Source organism: Chaetomium fimeti, assembly GCF_033439085.1.
Source record: "Chaetomium fimeti strain CBS 168.71 chromosome Unknown B0H64scaffold_5, whole genome shotgun sequence".
NCBI classification, from domain to species: domain Eukaryota; kingdom Fungi; phylum Ascomycota; class Sordariomycetes; order Sordariales; family Chaetomiaceae; genus Chaetomium; species Chaetomium fimeti.
The window spans coordinates 289,980-306,475 of NW_026944333.1; the positions used below are offsets into that span (position 1 = coordinate 289,980).

The following is a 16,496-nucleotide window of genomic DNA, read 5'->3' on the forward strand; positions in this document are numbered from 1 at the left end:
GCGCTTCGTGGTGATAATGTCGTAGACGCCGCGCACTCGAGGCGCCCGCACGCCGTGGGTAGCTGCATAGTGCATCATGTCGCCCTCGGAACGATCCGTGGCGCTGTTGACTTTGATGGCTAGCACCTCGCCTTTGGAAGTTGTGTGCTCAATAACGCGCCCGCCGAAGAAGTTATAGATCTCTTTGCCCTGAACAGCGTCGACGTAGCGCATGGCGGCAAGTTTGTTCAAAACGACATGCATCTCAACGTCGTCCGAAATCTCCGCGGCTTCCTCCGGGTTCTCTACTCGTAGCATGATGGGCGAACTGGGTGCTGCCGGTGTCGGTGTATATTTCACGAGGAAGGCGGATGATACGGTTGATAGCGAGTGAAAAAGAGCGAGAATGTACGATAACAAAAAAAGGAATATAAGTATTCAAGGTGACAATACAATATATAGCGCGCGGTTGACCTTATATTTGACGTACGAATCGTGGAATTGGGAAAGGCTTAACTACCTAACGTTGGTGAAAGGGGCGTGAAAACTTGGCGGTCCAACCACCTGGGGTATGCGTGGTGACTTGACGATTCAGAGGAAAGCGTCCGCTCAAACGTGCACTTACGACAGAAACAGCAATTTTGTTTTTAGTTAGTGCAGGTGTTACTGTGATAGTGTATTTGTCTATCAAGCGAGTCTAGTAGAAGCTGGTCTCGGAAGGTTTCAAGTATTATTGCGTTCTGACATGGATGAAATAGGAAGTTCAGAACCTTGCTCAAAGACTTTGAAAGGAACCTGCACCCACAACCGTACACACAGAAGGGAATGTGGATACAGGAAGGGTCGCGTTCTATGTTCGGATCGGCGGCGACGCTAACACCCACTGATCAGTCGCGAGCAATATGATGTAAGTTAGATGGATCCAGAATATGTCAGTTTTGTCGATCTCGTCAAATCCAGAAGGAAGAGATGAAAACGCCAGGCCATGCTATGCAACCCCCTCCTTCTCTCATATCCCAACGCCGAGTGACCTCCGTCCCCGAGCAGGTTAACACCGGAAATACCTCTTCTCCACCCACCTCTCCTCGATATCCTGCACGACCTGCCCAACCACCACCGTGATCTCGGGGAACACCTTGGTCAGCCGATGCAGCCCCATGCGCCCGGCACTGTACGTGACCAGCACGATCCGGTCCGCCTTGACGCCGTGGTCGACCAGCACCTGCACTGCCATCAGCGCGGAACCGCCGCTGCTCATCTGCGCGTCTAGCAGAAGCACCGCCTCGTGCTTGTCGATGTCCGGCGGCAGTACCAGGTAGTGCAGCTCCGGCTCGCCCGTCCGGATGTTGCTCTGGACCAGCATCCGGCCTGTCTTGCAGTCGGTGATGCACCGGTGGAGGCCGGCCTCTAGGGCTGCGCCGCCCCGGAGGACGGTGACGGCCGAGACTTCGCCCTTGGGACGCAGCCCGGCGTAGGTGCGGCCTTGCGAAGTGGCGATCTCGGCCGGGATGAAGGGAATGTTGTTGAGTGCTCTGTGTAAAGGTAAGTATTTACGCGAACATGGCTGGGAGGTGTTTGAGAGACACATACTGCTCGACTAGGAGGGCGCTGAGGCGGTCAAAGTAAAAGATAAAGTCCTCGCTGGACGTGTCGATGTTGTGGATGATGGTGTTCATGCCCTGCATCTGCGACGTCTGGTTCATCACCGTTACCTTTTCGGATATGGGCTCGGACTGTGCCCCGATTTCGAGGCGGGTGAGTGCCGCGCGGTGGTGCGTTGACTTTTCGAGCAGCTTCTGCTTGATAAACTGAACCACCATAGCTGCTTAGGTTAGATTGGCTCAAGCTAAACCCCGTGGTCTGTGGTGCTTACACATGGCAACTTGGTTCTCGACGCCCCGCGGCACGATGATGTCGGCCACCTTCCGCTGAGGGTCGACGAACTGCAAACCCGGGTTTAATTAATTGCGACAAAAAGGGATAGAGACCGTATGTACCTTTTCAAAGTTGGGCTTCACATAGGCGAACCATTGCTTGATGATACCCTCAATGTCTCGACCACGGTCCCTTTGGTCACGTAATACTTGTACTATGTCAGAACCTGCGGGGACCGGTCGAGTACACTACACGTTGACTTACTCCTTCGTGAAAGGCAGGTGTCTGCATCGGCCTCGCAGAATATCTTGTTTCTGGGTTAGTACTAGAGTGTTGCGCAAACGGCCAAGCCAGATTCACCTTCATGTCCATGAGCTCAAGAACTCGCGGGTCATACAGAGCAAAGATGCCCTCAACGATCAGTACGTGCGGAGAATAGATGGACGTCGTTCGGTCCGTACGGGCATGCTTCTCAAACGAATAAACGGGGATCTCGGCCCGTTTTCTACGGTGCGGGACGTCATCAGCTACGGCTGGGCTTGGTGCGTGTCTATGCACTTACCCGGCTTTAAGATCGCGCAGGCGCTCTACCAAGACATCAAAGTCTATGGCCTGTGGTGATGGTGAGCCTGGTGATTGGATATACCGAGATGGCCTTGGGCGCTTACGTCTGGTGCATCAAAATCGTATTCATTCCGGAATGCTTTCCGCGACGCCTCCTCGTCTAGGCTTTTGTAAAAGGAGTCCTACGTGCCATGAAAACGGATAAGCCTGGGTCTCCCTGATCCGTCACCGGTAGTCCATGACTTACGATGGACAAAATGACTACCCATGGCAGGTTGAGCTTGTTCACGATAGCATGTGACAGCGTAGACTTGCCCGACCCCGAACTGCCGGCAATGCCTATGATACTGACGTCGGCCCATGGCGGTGCATAGTGTGCTCTTTTCGCAATTGTGCCGTTTGACTCGGGAGCTGTCGTGCCGTTGAAGACGGCCGTCAGCTCGGCGGCCACGGAAGCCGGCATGATTGGATGGGGCCCGGATGGAGGGCCTGGAAAAGGCTCGGCTTTGTTGAGAACCGGGACCTGGGAGGAGGGGCAACTGCGACGGAGTAATAACCGTCAGACAGGGAGCAACAACCTGCAAATAAGCCGTGGTATGTGTTTGTCGATGGTGAGAGGACTAATGCAGGCAGCCTTTCTGCATTTCGTGTTTCTCACAAGAACGAGGCTCGGCTCCTTTACTGTACGGTTGTCACCGAATAGATAAAGATGCCTTGTTTGTACCGTGCCTCGTCCTATTGTTATGGTTGCCCGAGCAAAGCAAGAGCATTGTGATGCGGACAAGCTCCGCCTTTTAGGGTTGCCCGGTTGCCCGACGGGACTGAATCAATGCGGGGCATTTCAAGCCTTGCTGGCCGATGGGACCCGTCCACAGCCGCCAAGCAAGGCCGGCACAACCGCCATGAATGGCATGGTGGACTCGGTTGGGGCTCTCTGGCACCTTGGGGCGGCTCCACAGGAAGGAGCTTTGACGCATTTCTTTCCTCTCGCTTGCCCAGGTTTCGACCAACTTCGCTCGATCCCTCCGCTTCTCGAGTCCACTTCCAGTTCAATTTTTTTTTTCTTTATTGCTCAACCACCAGATTGGCGCGTGCCGACCAAAGGTTTAGGCACATGCACCGACAAATGTGAAACGCGGCGCAAGGTGAACCAGGCACATGTCCAGCTGGAGCGCAGCGCTCGAACTCGGTGAGCTTGACGTTGATTCGGCTTTTCGGGACGCCGTATTTTCCCAACTCCGCGAGAGCTTTGACCGGATGGTATGTTTTGCACCTTTCCTCTCCAACAACTTCATCGCGCACCAGATGCCATCGCGACAACAACCATGGATTCTAACGACGATTCGTCTTCACAGAACTCTACAACCTCGACCGCAACCCCCTCCCAACATGCGTTCGAGAAGCGGGCCGCCGACGTGAAGGCGCCCAAGAGGTAAGCGTCATCCGCCTTCTCGCTCACCCACCCACCAAACATGGCCAAATGATGATTGCACATCAATGGGAATCTCTCTGAAAATTCCATGTAGAGAAACTCTGCAACATTCGTTAAACCCTGATTGCCCTCCCCTTTGCTCTCGCATTCTGTTCGCATCATTGTTGTTTTCGCGCAATGCTGACCATTGGACCAGCGATGTCAATGCTCTAATTTTGGACTACTTGACAATGGAAGGGTATCCGAAGGCTGCCGCCAAGTTTTGTAGGGAAGCAAACTTGCAACCTCAGCAGCCGGACACATCCATCCAAACCCGCCAGGACGTCCAGCATGCCATCCACAGCGGAAACATCGCGAGGGCCATCTCGGCGCTTAACGAGCTCGATCCAGAGGTAGGCGCTTCATTCTCTATTTTCGCCACTCCCTTTGCTATGATTAGAACACGAGTTTCAACATGCACCACGCATAGGCTTCGGCCCAAGATGAGACACAACCACTTCTTTATGAGCAACACCAAACCCTACCCTCCATGTTTGCGCTGCAATTTTCTGGCAGTTCTCAAGCTAACACGGCATCAGCTCCTGGACAGCGACCCTAAGCTACACTTCTCGCTCCTGCGACTGCAGCTGGTCGAGCTCATCCGAGAGGCCAATGGGGGCGACCCCACGGCAGCCATAACTTTCGCGACTGAGAACTTGGGCCCGCGTGCAGCAGCACATCGAGATTTTTTGGGTGATCTCGAGGAGACCATGTTGTTAATTTTTTACCCGCTCGACAAGCTCAAACCAGAGCTCGCAAAGTTGCTCAGCCCAGACCTGCGCCGGAACACGGCCGCCCAGGTCAATGAGGCGATGCTGCTGCGGCAGAACCAACGGAGAGAGGCTGCCATCCGACAGTTGGTGCGCATGCGGGCATGGGCGGAGACATCAGCTCGGTCTCAGAAGAAGGACCTGCCCGAGTCAATTGAGCTTGGTCTCAATGGGGACAACGCCGAGTCGGGCGAGAGCGGTCTTGAGCCGATGATTACCACATGAGTAACGGTGTATGAACCTAGTTTTATGGCGTTTTGTGTATTTTGAGGTCTGGTGGGTATGAGGCAGGGCACGTTTAGGCGTTTAGGGCACGGCACCGGTAGTGGGACCCGGGACATGGTCACTGCCTTGGGATGGGTATGGGTATACCGGGTGCATCATCATGGCGTTGTCACCTCTGTTCATTCACAACGGGTGTGAAATGGATAGGTCTTTTGTCTGGGCTGGGCATGAGACCGGAGCACGGAATGCTCCCGAGCAATACACATACACTTGACACAACCCAACCATTTGCAAACTGAACAGCCCTTCGCATTCTATTGACTGAAATGCCTTTGCTCAACATCATGCCTATGTACACTAACACCTCCGCCTCGCCGAACAGTCCTCCCCTCCTCGCAAGCACTCGCTCTACTTGGTCCGGATGTGCTTGAGCTTACCGGGCGAGTACAGGAAGTTGTTGGCGTAGGCCTTGGGGGCGAACTTGCGCTCGTTGGGCTCCTGCACAAAGTACTCGTACCCCTGCTTCTCGGCGAAGGCGATGGCGTCCTCCTTGCTCTTGAAGTGGATGTGCGTGCCCTGCATGAAGTCGCCCGACGACTGCCACCCGATCAGCGGGTTCTCCCACCGGTGGCCCTTGCCCAGCACGTCCCAGTCCATCCGCCACCGCGTGCCGATCCATCCGCCCGATTGCGTCGCGGGCTTGGTGGGTTTGTAGATGCTGTGTGAGGTGTGGGATGGTTAGTTAGGTGGTTGCTAGTGGTGTGGTTTGGTTTGGTTTGGTTTGGTTGTTGGGAGTGGTGGGATGGGGTGGGGTGGGTGGGTGAGGGAGCCGTACCGGACTGTCCTGGCCTGCAGCTCGATCGGCGCGCCGGAGAGGAGCCCTGCCGGGAGGACTCCCTCCTCGCTTCCGTCCTGGACGGTTTTCGGGACGGGGGTGTAGGTGCTACATGCGGGAACAGAGAGGTTAGATATCATGAACGGATGGAGATTGGTGGTGGTGGTGGTGGTGGTGGTGGTTGGTTGGTTGGCTGAGGGTGTTGAGGGGGATCCGTACGAGGTGGCCATGTCGATGGGCACGTTATAGTCGGGCGCATTCCGCGGCAGTGTGGCCATTGGCGACGTCTCCTTCTTTTCCTCCTCCGTCTTGGCCGGGACCTTGCTCGAGCTCTCGTAGCGGCGCGCGGCGGGGAGGACGGCGGTGCGGGCGTGCGATGCACCGCGCAGCAGGCGCGCTGCCGAGGCGGTCGTTCGTAATGAGGCCATCGTCGACGACCCGATCTTGGGGGGGTTCGAAAAGACGTGCTGCAATTAGTTGGGTTGGCGGTTTCGAGCTCCGACAGCTTTCAAAGCGGGACCTTGGTGAGGCGATTCAATGCGAGGTTCAGTTGTGCCGGGGCCAATGCTCCAATTGCGACCAGCCCCCACTTTGGGCTGTTTGATTGGCTCGTCGGGAACAACCGCGCGCAACAACATCTTGCCGACGAGGGACACTGCGGTTTTCCCGCTCAATCAGGACCCGTCTTTAACAGCTCAACTACCTTGGACGACCACCCATCCCAATTGAGCCGACCCGCGCATCGAGCAGCTGGGGACTTGTCTGCTTTGGCCTTCGCCTTCTTTATCGACTTCCCAACTAGTTTGCGAGCCCGCGACACGCAGTTTGCCAACATGAGCTTCGTCACACGCCGGGCGCTTTCCACGCTCATCCCGCCCAAGGTACGCCGCTCCGAGGTGGACGAGGGGTTCGAGATGGTTGCTAACTACTGATTCTAGGTCGCTTCCCCAAAGGTACGTGCTTTCCGGTCGATTTGCGCCCTCCAAGCTTTCCGCCGGGCTGTCCGGACCCCGCAACGACGACAGGTTTTGCATGTTTGAAGGAGGAGGAGGATACGCCAGATGGTTCTGCGGAAGAGGAATTCGGGACTGGGAGGACTGCGGCTTGCGATCCAGACTCGGCTAACTGGGAATGCAGGCCATTGGTGCGGCCCCCGACGCTGTCCGCATGCAGCGCGTTGTCAACTTCTACGAGAAGCTCCCTCGCGGCGCCGCTCCCGCTGTCAAGGCTACTGGCATTCTCGGCAAGTACCAGGCCAAGCACTTTGGCAAGAACGCGTCGGCGAAGCGTATGTGACCAAGTTCTGAGGCGGTAAATCTGGCGAATGGAGACTAACCTCGCCCTAGCTATCATCCACGCCATTGTGTTCCTGCTTGTCATTGGCTACGCTCAGAACTACTACTTCCATCTCCGTAAGTCTGCCGTCAAACACATGGTGTGTCTGTGCGCTTCTAATCGGTTTTCAAGGCCACCACAAGAACAATGCCCACTAAGCGGCAAGCTGGAGGGCGTTTTGCCTTGGCGAGGACTCGGGCGTGTACATAAACTGTTTCCCAATAGAAGGGGTGCCTAGCACGCACTGCAACAGAGTTCTTTTTGTCTCTCTTTTCAATGGGAGTATTGCGGTTACAATGAACGCGGCGACAACTTGCCGTGACTTGAGCATTGGGATGGGAGCACCAAGACACGCACTGATCGCCTACAGCCCTTTGGGTATTGGCTGGTGACCTCATTGTCCGGAGGATATTATTTTCCGTGATGGGAAATGCGATGGGACATGTCGACATATCGCCTACAGCCCTTTGGGTATTGGCTGGTGACCTCGTTGTCCGGAGGATATTATTTTCCGTGGTGGGAAATGCGATCAGACATGTCGACATAGGTATCGCACGGTGGTTCTGTGTGACTCACACAAAACCACCGTGCGCGCGGCCAGATGCCTCTAGGCAGATGGTCCGCGCGATTCATTTTCAAAAGTTCAGATTCCAGTTTGCAAGAAATGTGCCAACTTGAATTTCCATTCTCGACAAAAACTGAGCATTGACCCAGCACGTCCCAGTGGCAACCCTAACCCTTGTACCCTTGTACACTTCCTTGGCATTTTCCCAAGGACGACTCTCACCTGCGCGCGGGTTCATTCCCAGCACGCTAACCCCGAAGCGGCCCACCTGCCACCTCTGCGCCTTGAGGTCGCCAAGGGCCAGCCGCTTTCCAAGCCGTCAGTCACTCGACGGCGAAAAGAGCACCAGCCAGCCGCGTCGCCTCTCTCGGCGGACATCATTCCCATCGACGCCTTCCACCCCGGTACCCTCACGACCGGTACCTTCCTTCCCTTAAACCTTCCATTGCCGCACACCCCGACCGACCGTCAATTCAAAGGGATTCCCGTCCCTCGGTCTGCGCAACAGAAAGTAGGGAAAATCAAGTAAGCCCCCCACATTTTCAATACGTTGCACAGCCAAGCCACTGGAAGTCTGCGCCAGCCAGCCATCGCCATTCTGGCCAAAAAGCAGCATTTGCAAGCAGCTGTGGCCTGGGTTTCCATTCTGTCCTTGCGCTTTCTTTTCCTCGCTCTGCCAGAGCATGCTAACCGGATATTGTTGTTCCTGCAGCAAATACAAACACCCTTAATTCCTCCAAACCCCCGCGACCACACCGTCGCGCAATCTGCCAATTCCTCGAAGTTCGATCGCCAGCGACCCGACAACCGTAGGATGGCAACTGAGTCACCCAAGCACCGATCTGATGAAGCTACTGTGACTTCTCCCGCCGAGCCAGTGAGCCCTGCCTTGTTCCCCGTCATTGGCCTCGCCCGATTCTGTCCGTTGTCGCTAACCGCAGCTGCCCCGCGCCAGACCATCAAGATCGACAACGATTCGCAGAATGTCGAACTCAACCGCCCGCGCATAAACGGTGATGCCACGGATGAGAACAAGCACATCTCCGATATCGTTGACGACCTTGTGAACTCGACAGAAGTTAGCATTAGTGGAGGATCTGATACCGAAGCCACCAAGTCCGATGCCTCCAAGGGCGGCAAGGACGGCACGAAAGGTCACGGCCGCGTCTCCTCATCCGTGAAGAAGTCTGCGCCCTTCAAGGCGATCAACGTCAACAAGACATTCCTCACATCCAAAGCCCCGGCCCCCGGTGCTCAGCCCAAGCCGGCGGAAAAGGCCACCATCACCCCCAGCGCCGCGTCCGCCGCTTCTGGGACCGCAACGATCAGCCGACCCAGGTTAGTTGCCAAGACCGGCAGCGGCCTGATCACGAAGGGGTCCGGACCAAGCGGTGGCAAGCCGGCCCCGGATGCGAGCGCGGTGTGGAACAAGAATCGACGTGAGCAAACAATTGCCCCGGTGAGCCCCCGGGCTTGACAACCTAGTACTAACCCCCAGCGCAGCCGTACCACCACCAGAACCGAAGAAATATACCGACGAAGAACTTAAAAAGTATGGAATTCACATGGCGACTCGACTACACCCCAACGCCGCCCAGGGCCAGTCGAACTGGGCCGATATAGATGACGACGATGAGGATTGGGACCCCGATACCATCACGTGGCAGGACGGCACCAAGATCGCGCTCACACCCGCCGAAGAACCTCCGGCTCCCGCTGCGCCAGAACCTGTTGCCCCGCCGGTGGTGAAAGAGAACGCACCCGTGCCCGCGGAGAAGGCGAAGACACCGGTTCCTGGGACATCACCATCCGTTAAGCCCGGCGTACTCGCATCTGGGAAGGGTCTCGTGCTGAAAGGCGCGCCTGAAAAGCCGACTCTGGTTGCTAAGCCCCCAGCGCCCCCCACGCCTGCCAAATCACCATGGGCACCCCTCCCGAAGATCGATAAAGTTTCTCCAGTCGCCGTAGATGCGCCGGCCCAGGCAGGACCAAAGTTCCCCCCGCCAGCCCAAGGGCACCCATCACATAGTCCATTGCCACCCAAGGAGATTGCGGCAGATGACTTCAGCAGGGCGCCCTGGCGGGATGGCGCCCCGGTTGCGAATAGGGAACTTTTCAATTCGCAATCTGGCCGCTACGAACCAGTTCTTGACCGCCGGGGTCCGATGCGCCAGGAGCCACAATACGGGCGACAGCCGGCGGTTGTACAACGACCAGGGCATCACGAACAACATGGGCCAATGGATCACGGCAGGAACAACGAGCAGCAGGGACCCTATGGGCGGAGACGCGGGTCTTCCAATGTTAGTGGCGGAAGCGGTAGCTGGCAACGACCCAAAGGCGTCGAGCACACGCTCGCCACACCGGACCTCATCAATGCCCGTCGCGCATCCGCGGCCGGAGGAAGCGATGGCCCTGCTTCGCCGAGGAATTTCTCGCCTTCCGGTGTTCAAGGCGGACCGCACCCTGGCCAGGCGTGGCCGCCTAAGACGTCCCCCAGCATTACCCATGCGACGCCCCATCCGGCTGAAGCGGGTGTCTCGTCCTCCGTTCACGCGTCACCAGCCCCCGTTCCTGCAGCCCCTGTTACTGAAGACGATTATGAGCTGCAGAAACGATTAATGCGGGAACGCCGGGAGCTCGCTATGAGGCGCCGCCAGGAGGAAGAGGCGCGTGAGGAGGCCGCACGCAAGGAGCGGATTCGCCTAAAGCTGGAGGCACTGGGACCTGCCCCCGAGTCGAACAAGGCCAAGAAAGCGGCAGCGAAGGAACAGATTGTCAACCCCGCCCAGGTTCAACCCCGTGAGGCGAGCAGCTCCGAGAACCCAGCGCCAACCGAGTCCCCCGAGGCCGAGGATGAGGTTCCCCGAGTGGTCATCCCCCCACCTACACAGCAGGGCCACCCGCCTAGTGGGCCGCCGGCGCAGACCATCTCGCCACCGGATGGCGTTGAGTCTCGTCCGCAAACACATTCCGGCAGCCATACGCAGCCTTGGGCCGCGAGGCAAGCCGACCGGCACCCGGCTGTTTGGGGACCGCAGCCTTCGACAAAGAATGTCTGGGCCGCCCCAAACAATCGTAGCCTCGGCAATGGCACCTTCGTAGCGGACATCGGGGCGGCACCGCTTCCTTCGGGCCCGGGACCCATTGCACCGCCGAGCAGCGCCCGCGCTGCCGGTCCATCGCAGGCGAACATAGCTCCTGCCGCCGCATGGCAACCGCCAATCGGGCCACCGAGGCAACCGCAAGCGTCCAGGGCCGCGGCCGAGCGCGAGATGAAGGACAACCCTTGGGCTGCTGCTGTTCGCGCCAATGATGACAAGTTCTCGGAGCTGCTCAACGCTCAGTACGAGGAGCGCGACCGTAGGCTACAAGCGGAAGGTCGCTCGTTGGCGGATGCCCAACCCGCGATCAAGGACACGTGGCGTCCGACAAAACTGGACGATACCGGAGTGCGGACCGAGAGTGCTGGGAAGCAAATCGTCCAGATCGGGCAAGAGAGTCCATGGGCGTCCACTCCCGAGGGCAAGGCGGCGGCCTCGCAACAAGCGGCATCAGTATCAAGCGGCACCCCCTCGGAGTACAGCCAACTTCCTCAAAGCACCGTGCCCGGTCGCGATATGACGTCGGCGCCCATGATCGGCGCGAAGACGTCCACCGGTCAAGGAAGAGGCTCGCGGTTCTTCCCATCTCGTGATATTCGCCAAGAAACCCGCGATATCCGGCTGGAGCTGAGCGCCGAAGCGCTGCGGCAGGAGTCCCCTTCGCCGCCACCTCCGGACATGGTTGGTCATCCCGCATTCGACGGGGATGCTACCCACCCACATGTATCGTTACCGCGGCCGTATCCTGTTGTCCGGCTCCCTCCTTCGGCAGCAAAGGAAGCGTCCGAGGCGAACCCGGCGCCCACTGGCCCATCGAGAGCGCAGGGGCCGAGCTTTGCGTGGGCGTCACAGCCGGCATACATGGAACCGGATAGGGCACCGCGGGGACCTACGCAGAAACCCGACAATACTTGGCAAGCAAAGATTGACAACCTACTGGGCGGACGTAAAGTGCATCCGTCCAGGGCTGTGGGAGCCGATGCGCGTGCCCCAAACCAACCCCAGGAATCTTCATACGCCGGCCCATTGGCGCCGATCCTGGAGACGGAAGGGCTGGTCATCAGCAAAGTGATGGCCGAAGAATGCTTTGAGGAGCAGGAGATGGGCTCTTTGCCGCCCATCCGATTTCCGAAAACCGTACCCGAGATGGCGTGGCAGCCCAGCCCGGCGCCCAAGCCTCTTGGGAAGAAGCTCTGGCCCGTGGTGCAAAGCGCGGACGCTATTAACTTTCCCGCCGATGTGTCGGGGGCCGGGAACGTGTGGCGCGTCTGCATCCCGGGGAATGAGAGCAAGAGCATCACGGTTCCGTTTGGGCGCACACGCAGCAACCCGCGCCGGGGAGGACAGCGCGGCAGCCGGCATAGCTCGTCGGCACAGCACAGACAGGGGAAGGGGCGCGATTCGTCTTCTTCGTACTCCGGAGAGCAACGCGAAAATGCGCCTTCCGGGTCCGGCCAGTCGCATGGCAGAGGCCACCGCGGTGGCTATCGTGGACGCGATAACTGGTCGCGCAATGCGTCGAACCAGGGCCAAACATAAATGCGGCTCGGTTGCTTGTGTTGAGTGCTGGAGTCGAGCGCGGGGGTGTGGAAGGTCTTGTCCTGATCTTCTCGACACTCGACACACTTGACCGACATACTTACGCGGCGACACTTGTGCGTGGCACCACTTCAGCCATGCACAATACTCTGAATCAACAAACCGACAACCATAGCCATCGATTTACCCTATATTTCGATACCGCTGCACAAAGGCAGCAGCAGTGTACATGTTCGATTTTCCTCTACTTTCTTTTCCCTTGCGGCATGGCTGTATCGACAGCCGCGGCCGCTTCTTTGGTCGCTCATAGCAATCACCTCTGCTCTGTCTCGTCTCGCCCAAGAATATTTTGACGCATGCGAGACATGGAAGATGAGCAACGAGCTCATGGTTTCGCATGGGCGTGGCAGTCTGGAAACGAATCCAGGCACAGAGGCCCGAATATCGGGCTTCAATTAACGGCGGTGCGGGCGTGGATGGGGCATAAAACGGACTACGAGGTGGGACGGCGGCAGGACCCTCGGTTGCTCGTGCTTTTTCTTTTTGCGGTTGGCGGGCTGTCGAGGAGCTTTAGCCGGCGACTGAACAACTGAGCAAGACACGATTGATGTCTTGTGTGTCTGGCCTCTGAGATGGACCGGAGAAGCAAAGATACTTCTCATATTGAGTGTGGACGTATGAATGATGGACGGGTTTTAGCTGGGCCGTCACGAGCGCGCGGCGCTGAATACGAGTGGCTTCCGATGGCACGAATAGGTTAGTGTAGCTACAGTACACAGTTTAGCGGCTCTACAGTCTCTCGACAGAAACTATCATGATCAATTTCTTTGACGGTGGTGGCTGTGGCACGTTGGTGAACGACTGGTGACGTGTGGCGTTAGTTATTTAGCCCCTCTCTGCTGACGACAGCTCGGGCAAACCACTCACGAGACAACTTGGGTAAAGTCTGACAAGCTGAGCTGGCCAGACATCAACTGCCCGCGGTATGAAGTATTCTTCTTGCCTCTTAAGATTTCGCCCGTACTTGCCCCGCAGACTGTCCCCGCTCTCCAATTCCCCTCAAACCAGTTTGCCTCGCCTCTTCGACCCTCCCTCAGTTAAATACACCCGCTCACAACTCGACGCTCCAACAACAACAACCGCCATGACGACACTCCAAACCACACCCACAACCAACACCGCCAACCCCCCCACCATCACCACCATCACCACCGACACCAACCCACCCCAACAACCCCCTCCACAAACCCCCAAAAAGAAACTAATCAACCTCCTCCGCGGCTGGCCCGCCCCGAGCCTCCTCCCCGCCGCAGGCCTGCAGGCCGCCGCCACCTATGTCCTCTCGAACCCGGAGCTGGCCGTGCCTGTGCTGCAGTATGCGCCGGATCCGGGGTACCAGCCGCTGAGGGAGGAGTTGGCGCGGTGGTTGGGGGGTGTTTATGCTTATGCGGGGGCTTGGAACTCTTCCGGTGATAGAGAGTTAAAGGGGGGTAGGGGTGGTGGTGAGAGTGGTGAGAGTGGGGGTGGAGGGAGTGGCAGTGACGGCGGCAACATGACGGCGGACGAGTTCGCCATCACGGGCGGGGCCAGCCAGGCGCTGGCGTGTGTGCTGCAGTCGTTTACCGACCCGGGCTACACGCGCGCCGTGTGGGTGGTTGCGCCGTGCTACTTTCTGGCGTGTGCCATCTTTGAGGACTGCGGGTTCCATGGAAGGCTGCGTGCCGTGCCGGAGGATGAGGTCGGGGTGGATGTGGGTGTGCTGGAGAGGCGGTTGAGGGAGTGTGAGGAGGAGCCGTGGGAGGTGCGTTCTCTCTTTCCGTCTGTCTGTCTACCTGGAAGTGATGCCAGTACTAACTCCCATCCCAGAACCACCCCTCCAAACACCCCTCCCCCGACCGCAAACTCTACCGCCACGTCATCTACCTCGTCGCAACCTGCGCCAACCCCTCCGGCAAAACCATGCCGCTCTTCCGCCGCCAGCAACTCGTCCACCTCGCCCGCAAGCACGACGCCCTCATCATAAGCGACGACGTCTACGACCTCCTCCAATGGCCCGTCTCCCCCACCCCTCCATCTCCCACCACCCCATCCGCACCCCCATCCCCATTGCCTCCAATCCCCCCCCTCCCCCTCCTCTCCCAAATCGACGCCGCCCTCCCCCCCTCCCCGCACGAACCCCAGGGCCATACCCCCCACCCCCGCTTCGGCCACGCCATATCCAACGGCTCCTTCTCCAAGCTCGTCGGCCCCGGCGTGCGCACGGGCTGGATCCACGCCAGCCCCGGGTTCGCCGCCGGGTTCGCCGCCACGGGCACCAACCGCAGCGGGGGCGCGGCGAGCCAGTTCGCGGCGGCGATCGTGTGGCGGTTTTTGAGTGTAAGTGGGGAGGGGGGGTTGAGGGGCCATGTGGAAAGGGTGGTGAGGCCGGGGTTGTGCAGGAGGTATGGGTTGATGGTGGGGGAGGTGAGAAGGGTGTTGGGGGCGTTGGGGGTTAGTGTTTGGGGGGGGAATGGGGTTGGGGGGGTGGGCGAGGGGGTGGAGGATGGCGGGGAGGTGTATGGGGGGTATTTTTTGTGGTTGACGCTGCCGGAGGGGGTGGATGCGGGAGTGGTGGCGGAGCGGGCGAGGGTGGAGGAGGAGTTGGTGGTTGGGCCGGGGGCGATCTTTGAGGTGGCCGGGGACGAGGCGGCGGTGAAGTTTCCGCGGAATTTGAGGCTGAGCTTTTCGTGGGTGGATGAGGAGGATATTGTTGAGGGTGTGGCGAGGCTGGGGAGGGTGGTTAGGAGCGTGTTGGAGGACGGAGGGAAGGGGGGGGTTGGGGAGAGGAGTGGAAAGTCGGATACGGGGGCATTCAAGTAGCGGGTATGGTGCATTGAAATGGGAGAGGTTACTCTGGTTATTTATCCTGCCCTCGCGTTCTAGAATTAAACCATCCATAATCAGTGTCCGCAAGCTCGCGGGATTGTAATTAACGTGGTCGGCTAAACTTTGCCTTGGGGGGTGTGGACTGTGTAAGCCCTCTGTGGTATTCTATTTCCAGTTGGCACCTCAAACCTCTTCCTCACCGGCTGTCTGCTTCCTTGGCCCCTCGGGTCCCGTACCGCCCTGTCTATCTCCCAGAACCGAATGGGCTCGGCGCCTTCCAAGGCACCCGGGGCGCAAAACCGCGGACAGCTCTCAGGTCATGCGCTTACGCTGCGGGGGACAACCCGTAACGTCGACATTAGATCGCATAACGTACTCTCATGGGCATTTCATGCCGTAGCTATATAGTTGAGAGCGAAATGGTGGGCGGGCCATCCTATACCGTACATTATGGGCCGTGCTGTCACGATAGTGTTATTACTTCTGTCTCCTTGGACGCCGGTGTTGGATACGCGTGTATCTATGCGGTAAGGAAGTCAGCAACACCGTGACATCGACAACCACAACAGTTAACGCACCTTCTCCGCGAGCGCCAGCCACTCCTCGGCACCCCTCAGGTAGGGATCCGAAGCATCCACACCAGCCTCATGTCCCCAAACAATCATCTCGTCAAACTCGGCCTGAACCTGCAGGCTCCCCTGGGGCATCTCGGGCTCGAGGTCAATAACCTCGGCCCCTGACCGTTCCAAAGCCTGCTCGGCGGTCGAGGTGGCTGCGACGGCGCCGCGATACCCCTCGGGTAGCTTTACGGCCTTGCCCTGAAGCTTGCGGCCGCGGAAGTAGGATGTCCTCGTCCCATCTGAGGAATAGAGGGTTAGTGACATCTTCGAAACTGTACAATCAACGGATTTTGGGGTGGATTCTTCTCACCTTGGGCGGTCTTGGGGTTCCAGAAAGATTGGGCGGGCTCGACAGGACCGTTGTGGTTGACGCGGCAGGGGAGGAGGTGGGGTGTCGCTTTGGGGGTGTCCTCTGAGGACTTGTCCGATTTCAGGGTGAGCATTGGCTGTGACATTTTGTAAGGTTGGATGGCTTTGAGTTGTACTCTTTTAAGTTGAGAAGACGGATGAGACGCGTTGATGGAGCGAAGTTTAAGTGGAACGCGGTCAACGCGCGACCGCTCAAGGGATCCCTGCAAGCCTTCTGCAGCCCTGTGGGGCACCCCTGGCACCAAATTCATCCCAACCTGGAACTGAGTGGACTGGGACCCCTCTTTCTTCCACCCTAACATCAACGGACGGGCAGGCACGCCTCCTCGCTCATCCAATTGTGCCGCGACCAACACACTATCCTCAATCAAAGAGTCAAA

At 58.2% G+C, this 16,496-nt stretch overlaps 7 protein-coding genes across 7 annotated transcripts; 4 read left to right on the top strand and 3 right to left on the bottom strand.

Moving 5' to 3' along the window:
* Nucleotides 1–664: 664 nt before the first annotated feature.
* On the bottom strand, nt 665–3,252 carry B0H64DRAFT_174807 (uridine kinase family-domain-containing protein). The gene is made up of 9 exons (XM_062798824.1): nt 2,666–3,252; nt 2,523–2,600; nt 2,417–2,466; nt 2,215–2,359; nt 2,119–2,161; nt 1,977–2,062; nt 1,853–1,922; nt 1,570–1,801; nt 665–1,511 (listed from the first exon to the last, which is right to left on the bottom strand). Exons 1-9 carry the CDS (start codon nt 2,879–2,881, stop codon nt 1,028–1,030), a joined length of 1,404 nt encoding a protein of 467 aa, XP_062657402.1. The 5' UTR covers nt 2,882–3,252; the 3' UTR covers nt 665–1,027.
* A 91-nt stretch (nt 3,253–3,343) lies between these two features.
* On the top strand, nt 3,344–5,184 carry B0H64DRAFT_398958 (CTLH/CRA C-terminal to lish motif domain-containing protein). The gene is made up of 4 exons (XM_062803990.1): nt 3,344–3,678; nt 3,774–3,850; nt 4,047–4,242; nt 4,429–5,184. The coding sequence occupies exons 1-4, from the start codon at nt 3,577–3,579 to the stop codon at nt 4,882–4,884; spliced, it is 831 nt and encodes a 276-aa protein (XP_062657403.1). The 5' UTR covers nt 3,344–3,576; the 3' UTR covers nt 4,885–5,184.
* B0H64DRAFT_398965 (ETC complex I subunit conserved region-domain-containing protein) lies at nt 5,172–6,251 on the bottom strand. Its single transcript, XM_062803991.1, has 3 exons — nt 5,939–6,251; nt 5,720–5,827; nt 5,172–5,602 (listed from the first exon to the last, which is right to left on the bottom strand). The coding sequence occupies exons 1-3, from the start codon at nt 6,145–6,147 to the stop codon at nt 5,293–5,295; spliced, it is 627 nt and encodes a 208-aa protein (XP_062657404.1). The 5' UTR covers nt 6,148–6,251; the 3' UTR covers nt 5,172–5,292.
* A 151-nt stretch (nt 6,252–6,402) lies between these two features.
* On the top strand, nt 6,403–7,543 carry B0H64DRAFT_398969 (mitochondrial F1-F0 ATP synthase subunit F of fungi-domain-containing protein). Its single transcript, XM_062803992.1, has 5 exons — nt 6,403–6,600; nt 6,658–6,672; nt 6,857–7,007; nt 7,066–7,131; nt 7,187–7,543. Exons 1-5 carry the CDS (start codon nt 6,553–6,555, stop codon nt 7,210–7,212), a joined length of 306 nt encoding a protein of 101 aa, XP_062657405.1. The 5' UTR covers nt 6,403–6,552; the 3' UTR covers nt 7,213–7,543.
* Nucleotides 7,544–8,211: 668 nt separating this feature from the next.
* On the top strand, nt 8,212–12,440 carry B0H64DRAFT_174922 (uncharacterized protein). The gene is made up of 3 exons (XM_062798825.1): nt 8,212–8,496; nt 8,575–9,058; nt 9,123–12,440. The coding sequence occupies exons 1-3, from the start codon at nt 8,434–8,436 to the stop codon at nt 12,260–12,262; spliced, it is 3,687 nt and encodes a 1,228-aa protein (XP_062657406.1). The 5' UTR covers nt 8,212–8,433; the 3' UTR covers nt 12,263–12,440.
* Nucleotides 12,441–13,406: 966 nt separating this feature from the next.
* Nucleotides 13,407–15,121, top strand: B0H64DRAFT_374752 (pyridoxal phosphate-dependent transferase; the record flags this gene model as incomplete). Its single annotated transcript, XM_062802367.1, has 3 exons — nt 13,407–14,063; nt 14,129–14,638; nt 14,855–15,121. The coding sequence occupies 3 exons, from the start codon at nt 13,407–13,409 to the stop codon at nt 15,119–15,121; spliced, it is 1,434 nt and encodes a 477-aa protein (XP_062657407.1).
* Nucleotides 15,122–15,590: 469 nt separating this feature from the next.
* On the bottom strand, nt 15,591–16,202 carry B0H64DRAFT_442992 (ribonuclease H2 non-catalytic subunit-domain-containing protein; the record flags this gene model as incomplete). The annotated part of the gene is made up of 3 exons (XM_062806684.1): nt 15,591–15,647; nt 15,706–15,986; nt 16,058–16,202. The coding sequence occupies 3 exons, from the start codon at nt 16,200–16,202 to the stop codon at nt 15,591–15,593; spliced, it is 483 nt and encodes a 160-aa protein (XP_062657408.1).
* Between the last annotated feature and the right edge of the window lie 294 nt (nt 16,203–16,496).

What these genes read in the sequence shown, in the direction of transcription:
- B0H64DRAFT_174922 (XM_062798825.1), top strand. Translation starts at nt 8,434, where the DNA reads ATGGCAACTGAGTCACCCAAGCACCGATCTGATGAAGCTACTGTGACT. An exon ending in TGACTTCTCCCGCCGAGCCA is followed by an intron (nt 8,497 to 8,574) that starts GTGAGCCCTGCC and finishes GCCCCGCGCCAG; the next exon opens with ACCATCAAGATCGACAACGA. An exon ending in GGTGTGGAACAAGAATCGAC is followed by an intron (nt 9,059 to 9,122) that starts GTGAGCAAACAA and finishes CCCCCAGCGCAG; the next exon opens with CCGTACCACCACCAGAACCG.
- B0H64DRAFT_398958 (XM_062803990.1), top strand. Translation starts at nt 3,577, where the DNA reads ATGTCCAGCTGGAGCGCAGCGCTCGAACTCGGTGAGCTTGACGTTGAT. An exon ending in GCGAGAGCTTTGACCGGATG is followed by an intron (nt 3,679 to 3,773) that starts GTATGTTTTGCA and finishes TCGTCTTCACAG; the next exon opens with AACTCTACAACCTCGACCGC. An exon ending in GACGTGAAGGCGCCCAAGAG is followed by an intron (nt 3,851 to 4,046) that starts GTAAGCGTCATC and finishes CCATTGGACCAG; the next exon opens with CGATGTCAATGCTCTAATTT.
- B0H64DRAFT_398965 (XM_062803991.1), bottom strand. Translation starts at nt 6,147, where the DNA reads ATGGCCTCATTACGAACGACCGCCTCGGCAGCGCGCCTGCTGCGCGGT. An exon ending in CCCATCGACATGGCCACCTC is followed by an intron (nt 5,828 to 5,938) that starts GTACGGATCCCC and finishes TCCCGCATGTAG; the next exon opens with CACCTACACCCCCGTCCCGA. An exon ending in CTGCAGGCCAGGACAGTCCG is followed by an intron (nt 5,603 to 5,719) that starts GTACGGCTCCCT and finishes CACCTCACACAG; the next exon opens with CATCTACAAACCCACCAAGC.
- B0H64DRAFT_174807 (XM_062798824.1), bottom strand. Translation starts at nt 2,881, where the DNA reads ATGCCGGCTTCCGTGGCCGCCGAGCTGACGGCCGTCTTCAACGGCACG. An exon ending in ACGATTTTGATGCACCAGAC is followed by an intron (nt 2,467 to 2,522) that starts GTAAGCGCCCAA and finishes CCATCACCACAG; the next exon opens with GCCATAGACTTTGATGTCTT. An exon ending in AGCGCCCTCCTAGTCGAGCA is followed by an intron (nt 1,512 to 1,569) that starts GTATGTGTCTCT and finishes ACCTTTACACAG; the next exon opens with AGCACTCAACAACATTCCCT.
- B0H64DRAFT_398969 (XM_062803992.1), top strand. Translation starts at nt 6,553, where the DNA reads ATGAGCTTCGTCACACGCCGGGCGCTTTCCACGCTCATCCCGCCCAAG. An exon ending in CAAGAACGCGTCGGCGAAGC is followed by an intron (nt 7,008 to 7,065) that starts GTATGTGACCAA and finishes ACCTCGCCCTAG; the next exon opens with CTATCATCCACGCCATTGTG. An exon ending in GAACTACTACTTCCATCTCC is followed by an intron (nt 7,132 to 7,186) that starts GTAAGTCTGCCG and finishes TCGGTTTTCAAG; the next exon opens with GCCACCACAAGAACAATGCC.